This window comes from Ovis canadensis, chromosome 22 (genome assembly GCF_042477335.2).
Source record: "Ovis canadensis isolate MfBH-ARS-UI-01 breed Bighorn chromosome 22, ARS-UI_OviCan_v2, whole genome shotgun sequence".
NCBI lineage: Eukaryota > Metazoa > Chordata > Mammalia > Artiodactyla > Bovidae > Ovis > Ovis canadensis.
The window spans coordinates 52,535,130-52,552,124 of record NC_091266.1 but is presented as its reverse complement, the minus strand read 5'-3'; the positions used below and the strand labels follow the sequence as shown (position 1 = coordinate 52,552,124).

General features: G+C 38.5%; 1 protein-coding gene across 2 annotated transcripts in view; it reads left to right on the top strand.

The window, feature by feature from the left end:
* Positions 1 to 16,995, top strand: part of SHTN1 (shootin 1) — a 113,990-nt gene that overhangs the window by 90,800 nt on the left and 6,195 nt on the right. For both annotated transcript variants that reach the window (XM_069567572.1, XM_069567571.1), the window contains exons 15-16: positions 720 to 840; positions 4,869 to 5,061. In XM_069567572.1, the coding sequence (XP_069423673.1) occupies positions 720 to 840; positions 4,869 to 5,061 (314 nt within the window). The remainder of the gene's footprint in view (positions 1 to 719; positions 841 to 4,868; positions 5,062 to 16,995) is intronic.

Sequence of the window (16,995 nt, the reverse complement as noted above, 5' to 3'; positions counted from 1 at the left end):
AGGAGCCTAGCTCTGTGGCATCCTTGTCTTGTTTTTCCTTCAGCATCTTCTGGGTCCTAACTGATACATTCCCCGCCTCCTCCTTTGAGCAGTGTGGCATGGCGGTGCCGGCCGTTCCTTGCCTCCCTGTATGATTATGACCTTCCCTCTTGCACAATGAAGTCATGGTGTGTTCAGTGCAGCACTTCCTTGGGTAAGCCACCGGAGAGCACTTTGTGCCTCCTTTGGCAGCACGACACCATTATCACCAGGTGTGCAGCCAGGGTCATTCTCTGAAGAATCAGCCACATATTTCAGTGCTGCAAGGATATGGGTTCAGTAACTCGTGGCTGCCATATCAAGATAACCTTCTCAGGTGAGTTCAGTATATCCGTTCTCTTCTCCACGTGGTCGATCAACACACATCAGAATCTTAATCATCAATGTGCAAGTACCTTCCCACCACTGAATTTCATATAGTTAGCCCATCGAGAGGTGTTCTTGTGCCGTTCTTTTGATATGAAAGCGAGACATCTTACATCATCAGTAGCGTCTTCTTAAATGATCCAACACTATGTGTTGTTAAAGATGTGTACATTAAAAATACATACAGAGCAAATTCATTTTTAGTTCCTAATTCCATTTAAATCTGGTAATGTTTGGGTGGTTTGACTTTTATATTCTTTTGTGTATTGTATTAAGACATTAACCTTTTTGTTTTTGTTTTGTTTTCACTTTAGGGGGCACTTAACAAATCCACTAGTTCAAGAAGCTTAAAATCCCTTCACATTGAAAACAGTGAAACTGAGTTAGAAAGGATTTTGCGTCGCAGAAAGTTGACAACAGAAGCAGATAGCAGTAGTAAGCTGGTTTGAATTCTCCACAGTTCTCCTCTTCCTCTCTTAAGCATCTTCCTTTCAGTCTCTTTTTAACATAAAATGATCTTTCTAAAATTATTATTAACATTTTTTTGATGTGAATGAGAAGTAATGGATGGGCAAAGGTACTTAGGGATATCTCATAAGAGCTCTTACGTATTTTTATTTATTGGCATGTTTGTTTAGTTATTTGTAGGGAATGGGGGTTTTATGGATCTGCTTTGCTGAATGCAGGATGCCCTGTGGTTAAAAACATTCAGGTGGGGCTTTGGTAACAATGTTGAGGGAAGGCCCCCTAACCAGAGGGCATGAGTTTAATTCATTGCTTGCTCTACAAGCAAATTGCTCAACCTCTCTGTTTCTTCATCTATAAAACGAGAATAATAAAAGCACTACCTCATAGACTTATTTCAAGGATCAAGTCATTACGTTTCAATATATATAAACAGTGCTTAGCACAATGCCTGGGACAAAGCACATAATAACTAGTAATAATAGTAGTAATTACAAATCAGTTACAAATGTAGAGAGATCGTCTTTATTTTTCATATCCATTTCGTTTATTGCCTCTGCCTGTGAACCAAGTGAATGAGAAAGTCCAGCTCTATCACCCACTGTAAATGACCACCTGAGCATCTTGAGGTCAGTTTGCATTGCTGTCATGACACACATGTATGAAACTTTATCATGTGTTCCAGAACTCAGTTTGTATGTCTACAGTTTTTTTTTCCATCAGCTTGGTCATGGGAAATAGCAGGAACCTTTGTGAGGTTTTCCCCCTTGTTGCCAGGAGGCTAGTTTTGAAAAACCACCGTAAACTAATATTAACTGTGACCATAGCTAATGGACTGAATCTTTCAGACGGTGTTAAATCAACTACAATTAGTCTGTCACAACAGCTTACATTTGCATTGCCATCATATCTAGCAGGTTTAAATTGCTAGAATATTAAGGATCTGGGGTTTTGATAATCAAGCTCTTGTTTACATATAGAAAGTGAAAGTGAAAGTCGCTCAGTTGTGTCCAACTCCTTTCGACCCCATGGACTATACAATCCATGGAATTCTCCAGGCCAGAATACAGGAGTGGGTAGCTTTTCCCTTCTCTAGGGGATCTTCCCAATCCAAGGATCAAACCCAGGTCTCCCTCACTGCAGGCAGATTCTTTACCATCTGAGCCACAAGGGAAGCCCAGTTTGCATATAGGGATTTACTCAGTTGAGTAAATTGGTTCGTTGAACCAGAAGCAGCATAAAACCAGCCAAAACTTTTTTTTTTTTTTAATAAAAAAGTGAAGCCTTTGTGTCCTTAAAAAAAATTAGCCGTCCAGTTTTTAGTTTGGACTAGAAATTCTGTTAATATCCTATAAGAATTAACAACCTCCACCCCTAGCAAAAATAACCACCCCTCAGGAAAAATAAAGGATACCATAGAAGAGTTTTTGTCTTGACATGTGCTTTACAAGTTTTTACCAGCCTCCACAATGAACGGTTATTCATTTGCAACTTAATCAGTGCTGTGACTTTTCCAGCATTTCATCCTGAAAGTATTTGTGTAGTAGTCATTCATAGTCTTGATTCATTTTTGGGACTTTGTGAATGCCATTTTAGTGCTCTGTCGTTTACATTTTTTATTTTGCCGCTGACCTTCATGTTCCTCCAGAAACATTCTTACTTCATTCTTTTGGTCAAACCCGTAGCACTCACTATCTCAGAGTTAGTTTTCCATGGGAGAAGTGAGGAAACATTTTCAGTTTAGTCAGTATGGAAAGCTGAATATTTTAAATGTGAAGAAAGGTAGGAACATATTTTATAGGCATGGTGAGAATCTTTCATTTTATTGATTATATTCCACCAGCATACAGATATTCAAGGTATCATTTGAGGCAAGTTATAATAAGAGATTCAGTAGAATCATTAACATTTAGATAGAGAAATAAGAACTGTGTCATTAGCAGGGTAGAGAGGAAACATACTAAAGGAAGTGGTTTGTAGGTGAGCAGAAATAGTCTTTCGAGTAGCCAAAGCAAAAAAAAAAAAAAGGCAAGAGGAAACAAACTTCAATCTCTATCACCTAGTAAAAGAAATCATACCATTTTTTTTTTTAAACATAGTTCAGATGTTTTTGAAGGATCAAGCTGGCAGAGGTATTTACTATGTAAATCTTTTTATAAAGGTCATGGAATGAGAAAGTGAAATTCCAGGGGAACAAATAAGGAGCTGAAGTAGCACAGCTGCATGGTAGGAGCGGATCAGAAAATATTTGGACAGCTTAAACAGGATGCAATAATAATGATAATATTAAACATCATCATCTTAAGCATTAAGCATTTTTCTTCATATTTTTCTTTTGTATGTAACGAAAATACGAGTTTTGGCTCAGCTCAACCACCCTCCCCACTTTTTAACTGGCTTAGTTGCAGAGCAAGCAGCAGGCGTTGGTGTATATTCAAAAAACTAGATCTTGCTTTTCTACAAGGACAGATTGTTTAAAGCTACTGGGTGTTGCAGGCAGCAGTTACCCAAGAGCAGAATAGAGCTGCTCTGAAGCAAATCTTGAACTCACCTTTAGTTGTTACACTTTTTGGACTTTTTGGAATGGACTTTTTTTTTTTTTTTTTGGACTTTCTTGATCTTTCTGCCCTTTTCTCTTTGCTCCTTCATTGCCATGCAACATGAGGCTTGCCACAGGCAGGAGAGAAAGGCCTTTTGACCCAGGATATTCTATAATATCACAAATTTTTCTGCTTCGATGGTATAGAAGAAATCAATGAGAAAGGCAGACAGTGATGCTCTGTGAGCTGAGGCTTTCCCCCAGACCAGGGGGGATTAAGTCTAAAGGAGCTGCAGTCACAGAATGGCTGAACAATTTTCTAGCCTCTCTTACACAAGTTTTTCAAATTGGAACTTCATTTTTGGAGTTCATATGTTATACTGCTGTAATACATGACACATTTATATGCAAAAAGAAGAATAAAATTCCAGAGCTTAATATTAGTGATCAAGGATTAGGTAACCTTTTGGATTGTACCCACCAGTACTTTTCCATTTTAGGAGATGATATGACTTTGTTTAAGGATAAAGAAGACTCCCAAGTTTTGTTTTCTTCTTAGTGACGCCTTTCATGTTTGTTCTTTAGCTTAAATTTTTAGAAGTTCTGATTTTATTTGTACCTGTGTGACATTTTATAAATTGTTTTGTTTTAAAAGAATACCTAAGGATTCCTTCTGAAGTTTCAGGAAAGACATATTAGAATCTTGCTTTGAAAAAGCTGTCTAGGATAGCAAGCATCTTCCTAACAGAAGATAGAAAAAAAGTAATGATGGAGTTTAGCTTCAATGCCAGAAGTTTCAGATTGATATGCTAATAATTGTAGTAACAAGCCCTATTACAGTTTTCTGATCCTATCTAAAAAGAGTAGAAAAGTCCAAAAGGTAAACAGCCAAACTCTTTGCCACTTAATTTTTGTAATCCTGTGTCTGTATTTTAACAGGAAGTAAATCCACTTACTTCTCAATCACATTAAAATGAAAATGTTCATAAAAGCTGTTTAATGCTCAGGAAGCCTTCATGAGCCTTTTAGAAACAGCTTTTTGACATCATTCCATTTTCTCTTTAAAATCAGAGCTGAGTTTGGGGAAGAATTAACTCTTGAGAGGCCAAATGATTCAAGTAGGGCTGCCAGAAAGCCATACTCTGTGAGAAGTAAAGACTTGACAATTCCAGTGTTACCAAGGACTCTGGTCAGTTGAGGGAACCATGGCCTGGGGTTTTATAGTTGCTTAAAGGTCTGTACACAGTTTCTCAGCATGGTCCTGCCACCCTGAAAAGCAGTGGTGCCAGCCAAGCAGAGTAGATTTCTAATAGGAAGATTTTCCAGCATGCTCTTGAAATTTTAGCAAGTCTTGGCCTCTTCTCTTCCTGCGGGGATTTTCAGCTAATCTGTTTTTCAGTTCCATATTAATAAGCATCGAACAGAATTATTAAACTTGAGGTATGTGTTTGGTTTTAAGGTCCACCTGGAATATTAGCCACCTCAGAGTCCAAATCCATGCCCGTGTTGGGTTCTGTATCCAGTGTAACAAAAACAGCCTTGAACAAGAAAACTCTGGAGGCAGAATTCAACAGCCCGCCCCCCCCAACACCTGAGCCAGGTGAAGGGTCGTGTAAATGGGAAGGATGCTCAAGTTCCAAGGTTACATTTCAGTAAGTAATGATGCTCTTTACTAAGTAGTATGTAGAATAAATCTGTGATGACTAATTTGTGTGCTACTTTGCTTTGTTTCTCTTTTAGAGAGCTTTTGACTTGGTTAGCCAATAGATACTCTTCTTTCTCTGTTTGATGAGCCAACTTTTGATTCTAGGCTCCTAGCTTTAGAGGTCTAATGCTGATGCAAAGCAAATATATATAAAGAGAAGTCCATCCCTAACTGGTTTGGTAATCTGATTCTTCTTCTGCACAAAGAATTGACTTGGATGATCCTTATTCAGCATCAGAAGACATTTAATCATTCTTTCAAGATTAAATACTTAGGTCATTCCTCTTAATGGTTCATGAGTGGCCAGAGAAGATACTAGATCTTTCAGAAGATACTAGGTCTTCAAACTTACTTTGAAGGTACATTTTTACAACCTTATTTTCTGATTCTCAGTTAAAGACGTACCTTAATATTGCTCTGTCCTGAGATTGAAGACATGCTATGTAAAGAGTTACCTGGCTTGAAAGTGGCACTTTGATTGTTAAAGAGTTAATCCTGCTATTGAATGTGTTTCAGACAGTTCTGGTGGAAGATCAATTTGTTTTATAACAATGGCAAGCTCTTTTTGAAATTAGTCTAGTTTTGCTTTAGTTCTCTTGCCAGGATGTCAGCTGGTTTGTCACACAAAGAAAAGGAAGAGGTGAGACAAATCAGATCAGCGAATATTGTAATCACGGTTAATTAAACCTCTGATTTCCTGTTCTATCAGGAAAGAAAGAACCCCCTTTTTTTGTAACTCTACCTGTCTTAGTTTTAAGGTGAAGCCTGGACAAATGAAGTTGAAATTCAGTTTAGATCTATTTTTGCCAGTGGGTATTTTCTTCCAGTCTTGTATTTCTCTTATTGGTACTATTAACTTTTTTCCCCTTCTTTTGGAATGAATGACCTTCTTTGCTGATTTACAGTTTTATCTAATTTCATTGTGTTTAAAAGTACATTTTCTCCTGCAGTCATGCATTTCCTTCTTTTGACGGGAGTCATTTGAACAGTTCTAGCAGAAAGATGATCTGTATTCATTCTTCATCTTTCCTATTACATTTGTTTAGCACCTAATTTGACATCAGCAGTCTGGCTACATTTGAACCAATATCCAGACACAAAAGCAATTTGGCTGAGACAAGTTAGTTTCTGAGAAATGCTTCAGTGTGTGTGTGTGTGTGTATAGATTTTTTTTTCCTTTACCATTTTACACAGATAATCTTAATCAGAAAATACGGCAACTGCTTCCTCCTTTTGTCTGCCTTTTATTCTCCAAAAGTAAGTGGAAATTACATTTCCAAGAAAGGAAATGAAATAATTGCAGGCCCAAGGTCTGCAAAATGTGTGCTGAATTGACAGTGAAAAGGATCCATGTGTTGACAGACACAGTTGTTAGACACCATAAAGGCCTATGTGAAGCTCAATTTATTTCTCATCTTGCTTGTTCAATGACTGCTTAAGAGACACGTTTCAATTTAATTTATCTACTTAAAGCACTAATACAAATACTCAGTGCTGCTGTATTAACTTTTAAACTTTGTAACCTAACGCTTGATTATTCAGTTCTTGACATGCTTTAGCTGAAATAACCAACGCCATGCATTTCCATATTGACAGCCATTTAGCAAAGAAGAATGGCTTTCTGAAAAATGTGTTTCTTAAGTACAATCATCCAAATCAATCCAAGTATCTTGTGTATGTCCATGGTAATTATTCACTTCCCAAACAGATGCGCTTCTAATCGTTTGTGTTTAAACCTAGCTTTTTAATGAGTAAAAGAAGTTTAACTTAGTGTAGTTGGATGCGAGCTTGAAAAGTAAAAAACCCATGTGATTTCTCAGGATCTCCTGAAAGTGGTTTAGCTACCAGGAATGGGAAGGGTTATTTCTGGCTGGCTTTGACCAATAGTTTCACTTTGTTATATAGGTTCACTCTGTTATACTAGCCATAAGGTAGAGGCAACAACATTGTCTTACCTCACAGATCTGAATTGTCACTTTGAAGTGAGATCAGCAGTTAAAGGGCTTCCCTGGTGGCTCAGCTATAAAGAATCCACCTGTAATTCAGGACATGCAGGAGAAGCAGGTTCAATCCTTGGGTCAGGAAGATCAGAAGGAGGAAATGGCAATCCACTCCAGTATTCTTGCCTGGACAGAGGAGCCTGGCAGGCTACAGTCCATGGGATCACAAAAGAGTCAAACACAACTTAGCAACTAAAAAACAAAAAAACAATGGCACCATTATCTTGAGCTGTGGCAACTCCACCGTAGTGTATTTCAGGTGAGTGGCTTTATTGTCTCTTGACAGGTAATCAAGGTCAAGTGAAAGTGTCAGTCGCTCAGCAGTGTCAAGGTCAAGGGAGGATACCAACGTGTATACACATACACACGAGTCCCTGCCATTCATGCTTCCTTCCAAGCCCCACTTTGGCCTCTCTGCCCTAGTGTCATTCCTTCTACCCCAGTTCTTTGCTTTTCCTTCCCTTTGTCTGGGATGCCCTTCCTCCAGTCGCTACACTATGTTACCTCCATCATTTCTTTGCTCACATGTCAACTTTTCAGTGAGACCTACGCTAACCACCTATTTAAAACTGTAACTCAACTCCTCTAAACTGCAATTCTTATTTTCAGTTAAAAACCCTTATCCTACTCCATTTTCCCCATAACTGTTACCTTTAACATACTATATACTTTGTGTGTGTATATATATATGCTTGTTTTTTCCTCTTCCCCTCCTAGAATGTAAACTCCATGAGGATAGGAAATTTTTTGTTACTCGTATATTTCAAACACCTGGAGAAACTCCTGCCTTATGGTAGGCTCTCAAGAAATACTTACTGACTAAATGAATGAATGAATACACTTTTTTATTAGTGAAACAGAATATCAACTCAGTTAACCTACATTACCCCATTATTCATCAGTCCCACATATACCGATATATGTGTACCCAAATATTAGATATTTTGGTTTGTTTGGTTGCTTATTTGGTTTTTTTAACCTTTTAAAAATGCCCCAGAGTCATTTACGTTGAGCTCGGTTTTGCATGTCTTCTGCATCTTTGGGCTTCTCTGGTGGCTCAGAGTTAAAGCGTCTGCCTGCAATGCGGGAGACCCAGGTTTGATCCCTGGTCGGAAAGATCCCCTGGAGAAGGAAATGGCAACCCACTCCAGTACTCTTGCCTGGAGAATCCCATGGAGGGAGGAGCCTGGTAGGCTACAGTCCATGGGGTTGCGAAGAGTCGGACAACTGAACGACTTCACTTTCACTTCTTTGCATCTTTGTAGCTACACAAGATAGAGTGACCAGAGGCTGCAGAATGCCCAGTTGTAAAAGAACGTTTCGCCTGTGCTCATTTGATTGGCCTCAAGTGGACAGGAAAGTTTGCTAACTACTAAGAAACCTTGTAAAGTGAAGGAAGAAACATAGATGCTTTCTGCATACGATCTTCACTTATCCAGAAAATTAAGTAGCATCAAGCTCTTCCCAGAAAGTTTATTTTCCTTTTAATAAATCCCTAAAATTATATGTATGTGTTTCAAATAATTGAGTAAGTCCTGTTTGGTAAATTGTAGAGACAGAGATACATGGGTTTATTTCTTAGGGACTTAGGAAATGGCAGGAGACACCTTTGATACTTCGTTGTAAGAATTAACATTCTTGTCACCAGCCTGCACAAGCAAGGTTTTTTGTTTGTTTTTCTGAAGAAAAATGAAAAAGAAGATAATTGGGACTTGGAGAAATCTAATTGTTTCTATTTTGCCTTTAATAATAGCTTTAGGAATATCTGTGTCCTCTTAATTATTTCTAATAAGTATGTGTGTGTGTGCCAAGTCGCTTCAGTCGTGTCCAACTCTTTGTCACGCTGTGGACTGCAGCCCTCTAGGTTCCTCTGTCCATGAGATTCTCCAGGCAAGAATACTGGAGTGGGTTGCCATGTCCTCTTCCAGGGAATCTTCTCAACCCAGGGATCAAACCTGAAATGTGTCCTGCATTGGCGGGCAGGTTCTTTACCACTAGCACCACCTTGGAAGCCCAATAAGTATGTACTATCTGGTAATAATATCTTAAATCTAACAGTGAATTTGAATTTCATTAATTCTGATTAGTAATTGTTCATACAGGAATTATGTTTATAATCTCCCTTTATACTATGAAAGGTAAGGAGCTGGCCAACCAAATGAAGAGTATAAGCTTTATTTTTGCTCTCACGCTCTCTGCAGCTGATCCAGAGTAAACTGACCATGTTCAAATAGAGTAAGACTCATTGATTCAAGCTAATCAATGGCCAGGTTGGTCAATATAAAATAGGGAAAATTCCAAATTACAGAATTTTTAAAAGATAACTTTCATTACTTTTTGATAGCCACAGTACCTGGAAATAAACTGAATGTTGCACAGGGTCAAATGAACAAGAAGGATTCGTATTTTCATCAGTAAAAGCCTGTACAGTGGGCAAGGAGTAACAAGGAAGCACAGTGTGGTCAGGTTCATAAACCAGTGTTTTCTCACATATGCTCAGGGTGGCAAGTAGCTTCGAATTATTTCCAGAATGCCAGCTCTACAATGATATCTTGGGTTTGCTAGCTATATTATCTTTATGGCCTCAGGCAAGTTATTTAACCAGTGACTGGTTCCTCACGTGGATGATGAGGGTAACCTTGTAGGGTTGTCATGTAAATTAAATAATAATGAAAAGTTTTTCAACAAATTCCTTTTCTATCTTAATTATAATGCTGGGCTATTACTGGATGATCAGAGACGAAAGTTAGAGTTGAAAGCTTAGATACTGAAGAAGTGAAGTCACTCAGTCGTGTCTGACTCTTTGCGACCCCGTGGACTGTAGCCTGCCAGGCTCCTCTGTCCATGGGATTCTCCAGGCAAGAATACTGGAGTGGGTTACCATTTCCTTCTCCATTAGATGCTGAACACCTGGGTTATTGGCTGGGCCAGGTTTTCTGGGGAAAATCATGTAACTTTTATTCCGTTTTGTTTTTGTTTTCCTTGTTTAAAATGGAGGCCAGTAGTTGAGGTACTCTCTAGATTCTCTTTCAGATCTAGAACCCCAATGAGTGAAAGTGTTAGTCGCTCAGTCATGTTTGATTCTTCACAACCCCATGGACTATATGTAGCCCGCCAGGCTCCTCTGTCCATGGAATTCTCCAGGCAAGAATACTGGAGTGGATAGCCATTCCCTTCTCTAGGGGATCTTTCAGACCCAGGGATTGAACCTGGGTCTCCTGCATTGCAGATTCTTTACCATCTTAGTCACCAGGGAAGCCCAATAATCCCTCACAAATGTGGTTGCTTGATAAAAATGTTCAAAGTTAAGAAAAGAGTTAAGCACATGTTTTCTACTCCTAATATGTCTCTAAACATAGATTTACAGAACACACACACAAACCTAGAAATGTAAAATAATTTCTTGAAAATTTTAAATTTTCAAACTATATCAAGGGAACTTATAAATCCCAATTGAAATGATTGTTATCCTTCATGGCCAGGATACTCATTCCAGCTCTGTCACTATTGCCCCAAATGCTTTCAGACCTACTTGGACTAGAGAGATCTGACCACAGAGGAAGTAAATTGGAAGGTCTTTCCTATCCATTTAATTTGGAGTGGAAAAAGTAGATGAGAAGTAGAGTGCTTTAGAGCTACTCAGCGAGTCCTGTAAGAGAATTAGTGTCAGTGTTCATTTTGGTCAAGAAACTATATGACCTATTTTAACCACCACTGTATGTTCAACATGTTCCCAAATGACTTGTCTTTTGCCAGCTGATTCAATATTTGGAAATAGCCATCAGTTTGCCACTGTTACAAATGCATTTTAAAAAAATGTGACTCAGACCCATGACATCTAACCACATGTACAGAAAAGTACTGTGCAATACAGACAAATCAAAGCGTGTTTCTTTAACTCTAGTTAGGTTGACCAGTTCCAAATTTACATATTCTGGGGCATTGATTAAAGGGTAGCTAGGAAATTAATATTTCAGTAGCAAACATAAATTGAGCAATAAGTAAGAAAATGCAGTACAATACCTAAGGATGGGTAAAGTTGTCTTCCATTTTATCCGTGAGACACGTTAGCTCTATTGTCAACAGAATGGGAAAGCCTGATGTTCTTGATTGACATAAGTGAAGTGAATTGGGAAAACATTTGGGAATGAAAGCTTCCATTGTATATGTTGCACCTGTTTTTAGGTTAATGTTTTCTATTACTCTTCATCAATATATATTAATATGTATCCATATTATAGCACCATTCATCAGAGAGGAAATGTGCTTAAATTGCTGTAGGCAAGATGTCTGATGGACTTTTCCAGGTAGTACCAGTGGTAAAGAACCCACCTGCCAGTGCAGGAGACGTAAGAGACGTGGGTCCAATCCCTGTGTGGGGAAGATCCCCTGGAAGAGGATCTGATAAGCCACTCTAGTATTCTTGCCTGGAGACTCCCATAGACAGAGGATCCTGGTGGGCTACAGTCCACAGGGTTGGAGAGAGTCGGACACAACTGAAGCAACTTAGCACAGCATAAGATACCTGATGGAGGCTGTGAGTAATGGCGCCAGTTTCCAATTTGGAGGTTCAGAGTTTTGGAATTTGCTTCTGTGATGTTTTGTTGTTGTTACTAATGTTTCACTAACATTTATTAAGCCAGTAGTTTCATGTGTTACTTTGATTCTCCCAAAGGTACAGATTGGACATTATCTCCATTTTACAGATAAGAAAACTGAGTTTTAGTGGCATAAATAATTTCCCCAAAATTCTATTCCTACTCGATAGTTGGGTCAGATTTTATTTGAACCTTTTTCATTCTAACTTCAAAGCCCATGCTTTTGAATGACAGCATATTCATTGAGTGTATTCAGAGCTCTAGGAATGGAAGCAAAGAAAATGACTATAAGGTTTCCCCTATAGAAAGCAGTGTAGTTCATTTGGCCTCTGTTACTCACATCCTGCTCCTCTGACCCTTCATACTCTTAGATGGTGTAATCTCTTTTATCTTTCCTCTTCCTAAGGCTAACCTAAACAATTAAAATATCTTTTGCCATGGGAAGAAAATGTTACCCAGTAAAACCAAGAATTCTGAAAAGCAGAGTCCATCTAAATTAGCAAGAAGACTTGAAAAAGTTGCTGGAAAGGAATTTGGAAAGAAATTGTTTTAATGTTTTTCATGTCAAATGTCCAGTAAAGGAGCATGCTTCTTTAAAAGTAAACTTTGGAAATTAATACGTTAGAATACCTGCCTTAGCTCCTTTAGTCTTTGGCATAAATTTCGTTTGTTATTGTTTAGCCCCTAAGTTGTGTCCAAGTCTTTTGTGACCCCGTGAACTGTAACCCGCCAGGCTCCTCTGACCATTGGATTTTCTGGGCAAGAATACTGGAATAGATTACCATTTTCTCCTCCAGGGGATCTTCCTGACCCAGAGATTCAACCTGCGTCTCTTGCACTGGCAGGAGGACTCTTTATCACTGAGCCACTAGGGAAGCCCAAGTTTCATTTACAAATTTTTTAATTTATTGACATTTCAAGCATGCTGAAGATTGGTTCATTCCCAGAAGTCAAGTACCTTGAACATATCTGACTGTAACCATTGGATTAGAAAGATATTTTACTAAATGATAGTGTGATAATACAAAGATGAATCACTATGAATACTCTTTTTTCAAAACATACATTCTACAGCCCCAAATAAATTTCACTCTTGTAGCCACTTCATGCTGTACCTCTGTCAGTCAGTTCCACCTTTGGTCAGTTCCCCGTTAGCTCCTTTGAGTTTGGGCTGTAGTGTCCACTGGTCATCATATTTTGGGACATCTCTTACATATAGAAAGATGGGTAGTTATAAAGAAAGGCAGGACAAATGGGCCAGCAGCATGGAGAAAGAAGTAAGCAGAGATTACAGGAGTTTTGCAGCACAGTCAGGCAGAGGCCCAGGAGTTTGTTGTGTTTTCGCCATCTTGCCTTTTTGTCTCCGAACAGTCTCATCTTAGAAGTGGCCTTACTTGTCGGTACTGAGCTGTATTCATCTGTGTTCACTTTTTCTATTAATTACTTTTAGAAAGGTGAATTTCCTCCTGACAGTTACAATTAAAGTGGTCAACCTCAGGGATGATTTTTCATTTCACCCAGTTATATCTAAAACCTTGTTTCACGGGGGAGAACCCAGTTTCTGTTGTAATTGGTGTGATTTGCAGTAATCTCGTAGCTGTATCCTCATCTCTTGGCCATTCTCAAAGATGCTTTTAAGCCACAATTGCCAGAGACCCTTCCAGTTAACACTTCTCTAATTCATCATGTTTCTCTTCAGTCCCAGATCTCCCCCAAACTCTAAGCTTTATCAGGCTTTTAAAAATTTCCTTTTTAACCATCAGACAGGTGGCTAGCTTGCCTTTTTTGTTTGGGAGGTCAAAACAGGTCACACTGTGCCCCATAGAAGAATTAAAAAAAACAAACAAAAAACAAAAAACTAATGTAGCAATTACAGGACTTCAGTTTCAATAGAAAAATGACCATTTCCAGTGAAGCCATTTTAATTTCAATTTGCATTTAATTTCTAGATCTATGGTATCTCTAAATACATGTGACTTTTGGCCCCACACAGATTTATTTTTGTGAGAGTTCATCTTGTTTGAGCCATTAACTGAATACCGAAGTATAGTTGATAAAAGACAAATTTTAGATGTCTGATGGTTAATATAATCAGTCAAATGTTTCTATGAAAGAAAATCTAATTGCCATTTCTGGGTTTGAATTAAAAGATTGATTGACTTTTAAGTAGTCTCTTTTCAGGTTTTTCCCCATTATTTCCAGTGTGAAACTGATGTAGAAAAATGAAATTGCTCCTTTGCATTGGAGCTGCAGAATTTCAGCTTTTGAAATATGTTGCCAAATAGAAATTAAGATTCTCAACTTATTTTTAGGGAAGCTTGGCATAAAATTGTCTCAAATCTCACCTGGAAGTTAACTTGGTTGGTCATACAGCTATTTCTTTCAAGTCAACATTTTGTTCAGATAGAATAGAGCCAAGTTCTTTTAGTCCTTGTGGTGGACAGAGTGTGTTTTTTTTTTTTTTCCCTATTAGTCCCATCGCCCCCCTCCCACCTCTTTTCTTTCCTTGTGTGTGTGTGTGTGTGCGCGCGTGCGTGCATGTGTGTGTGTTTGCTTGTGTGGTGCGGAGCAGAGAAAGGAGGGCACCTCCCGTGTACTTAGTAAACGTTTATTTCTGAGAAGAGATGACTAGCAGAATGAACTGCATGGACGTCACTGCTTAATCTGATGCTCTTATACAATTAAAGGATTTGCTGTGCTCTCCACTGTAATCTTAGTACCCCTGAATTGTGTACGGACACTGCAGGAAACAGCTCTGCTCAGCTAAGCACTACGACAAAGGTTCTCCGTGTGTGCCTGCACATGGACAATTAAGTTTTAACAACAAAATTAGCGGAACAACTGGATGTTCTGGAAGTTGAGATTGCCTCACTCAGCCCCCTCCGTAGGAGTTTTCCTGTGGGCTGCCCAGAAGACCCGCCTGTCGGTTTTGTCTCACAGGTGTTCCGAGTTGCTCCGCAGACAGCAAATGCTTCCAGATTAATTGTTGAGGCTCTGTTATACCCAGTGTTAAAATTCTGTTGAGTAAATCTCAGAATAAATGTTAAAAATACAGCTGAGCAATTCTCAGTTCTCTCAAAGAATGAATTGCCTTGTAACATTTGCCTCCCGTTGCCAACACCTATGATTTTTAGAAACTTAGCGTAAAATATATCGTTTCGGCATGGAGAACCAAATTGCTTTTGGTGCTTTGTCATTTATTTTAAACCTCTCTTAGCAGTCTCTGCAGTATTTCTGTTTCCTGTTATTTTTATATAGTGGAGTAGTGGAGACTTAAAATCTATTCAAATAGAAGTTCTGGCTAAAAGTTAAGTGTAGTTTCAGATCTGAGGATAAATTGATTTAACTTCTGAAACCTGATAAATGCTTTTCATCTGAAATATATTTTGTCATATAACTATATGAAAAGTAGCACACTGAATTCTTCACAACTTACCATCTTAAAAGAGAGTTTAAAGTATTTAATATAAAGAAAAATCTCTTAAACTTTAAAAATATTTTTCTGAAAATTACGAATGAAAATATAAACATTTTGTGCATGACAGCTTTCTTGAGGTGCCCATGTTATAGATGGTGGCTCTGGTGGAAGACTTTATGTCCCTTAAAATTTCTTTTTTAGATAGCATTCACATTTCATAGCTGAGATCTCAGTGAATTGTCCATGGTGACTTAAGTTGTACAAAATTACAAAAATCTTTATAAGTAGCCCCCAAAAGTGTCATACACATTTACAAAAAGAATCTTTGCCTGAGCTACAATCAGTCTTAGCTCGTGCTTTATCATTGATTTTGCTGGTGAGAATGGTCCAGTTTCCTGGCCCCCCTGGGCCAGTGTATTTGGAATCTATAAATGCGCAGAGCCCAGCTTACACTGGGGGAATAAAAGAACTGGAACAAGGCTTCGTAGCGTTCACTGTGGTCTGGGAGATAACCTGTGCGTTGAGAAGCTATGCTGCAGTTACTCCACCAAAGAAACTGGCTCAACATGGACACAGAAGTCTTTGCCCAGCCATTGTTGACCTCTGTTAAAAAGGGATTCTTGTTAATCCTGATGGCAAATCGGCATCCAGAAGGCGATGTCAGATATTCAACCATGCGTGGCAGTATTCTGCTGCTTAACAATATTTATTTTTCATAATTTAAAACTATATCTATTTACCCCTCAAACAGAAGCTGACCCAAATTGGCCAATTCATTTATTCTTTGAGCTTAAATGCAGTTTCAAAAAGTACACAAAGCCAAAAGGAATTAGTTTCATTCTTACCGTCACGATGTTTACAAGTAGTAGAATGAGCAATAATATAGAAAGTTTCATCTCTTGTTTGAAACTCGATTCGGGGAGATTTTGAACCAGTGTGTTAAAATGCCCTGAAAGACAGGACGTCTAAGAGAAACAAAACTTCCTCTGGTTGCAATGCCACTGCTCTTCACTGCTGCAGCAACTCTGTAAGGGGCTTGGGGATGGGCTGGCGTGGGGGCGGGCAGCAAGACTTCTTATTTTTACACAAGGGAAAATATAAAACTGACTTCCTTTTTGAACTTTTCCCAGGAAACTACTTTATAAAGACACATTTAAATCTTTCCGTTTTCTGCCCTTGAAGGTGGTAAATACGATTGCGGCTTTACCCATTTTTATTGTAAATGAAGCAGAGTTCAGACCGTCCGGCTGTGCGTCATCTGTTGGATGGCTGCCACCAACTAATGCAGGCGTCCCACTGGGAGACCAGAGAAGAACTATACTTTGATTCACCAGATTGTGTTAAATAGTCCAGCTGTTGTGATTTGAAAGATAGTTACCTCAGAAGTGAAATAGAAATGAACTTGGCATTTATGCCTCAAACCGTTTTTATACTGTTTGGCAATCAGCTTTTCAGAGGTAGCATTTTATAAAATAACTCTCGCCGCTTAAAAGTTTCATTCACTGTAATGTTCAAAATGTCCCACCTTTATATTATCAGTAAAATTAAGCTTGAGTGATATGCAAAATTTGCATGAAATAAGCATTTTACCCCCTTCATTTCATGAGCTTTGATTGTATTCAATTGAGCTCAGAACCATGTCTATTAGGGCTCTTTGGGGGCATTAGTTAATTTGAATTGAAGCCGAAATGTTAGCTAGAATGTTGTTGAATATAATTGGAACGTGGAAAGTTGATTTTGAATGAAATTTCATTGAATGCAAACAATGATGTGCTTTTTTAAGAATTAGAAAGCTGCACTTTCGTCTCTTGTAACACAGTCTGAGAAATCACTGAGTCCCTTTATTATAAAGTTCAATTTTGGGC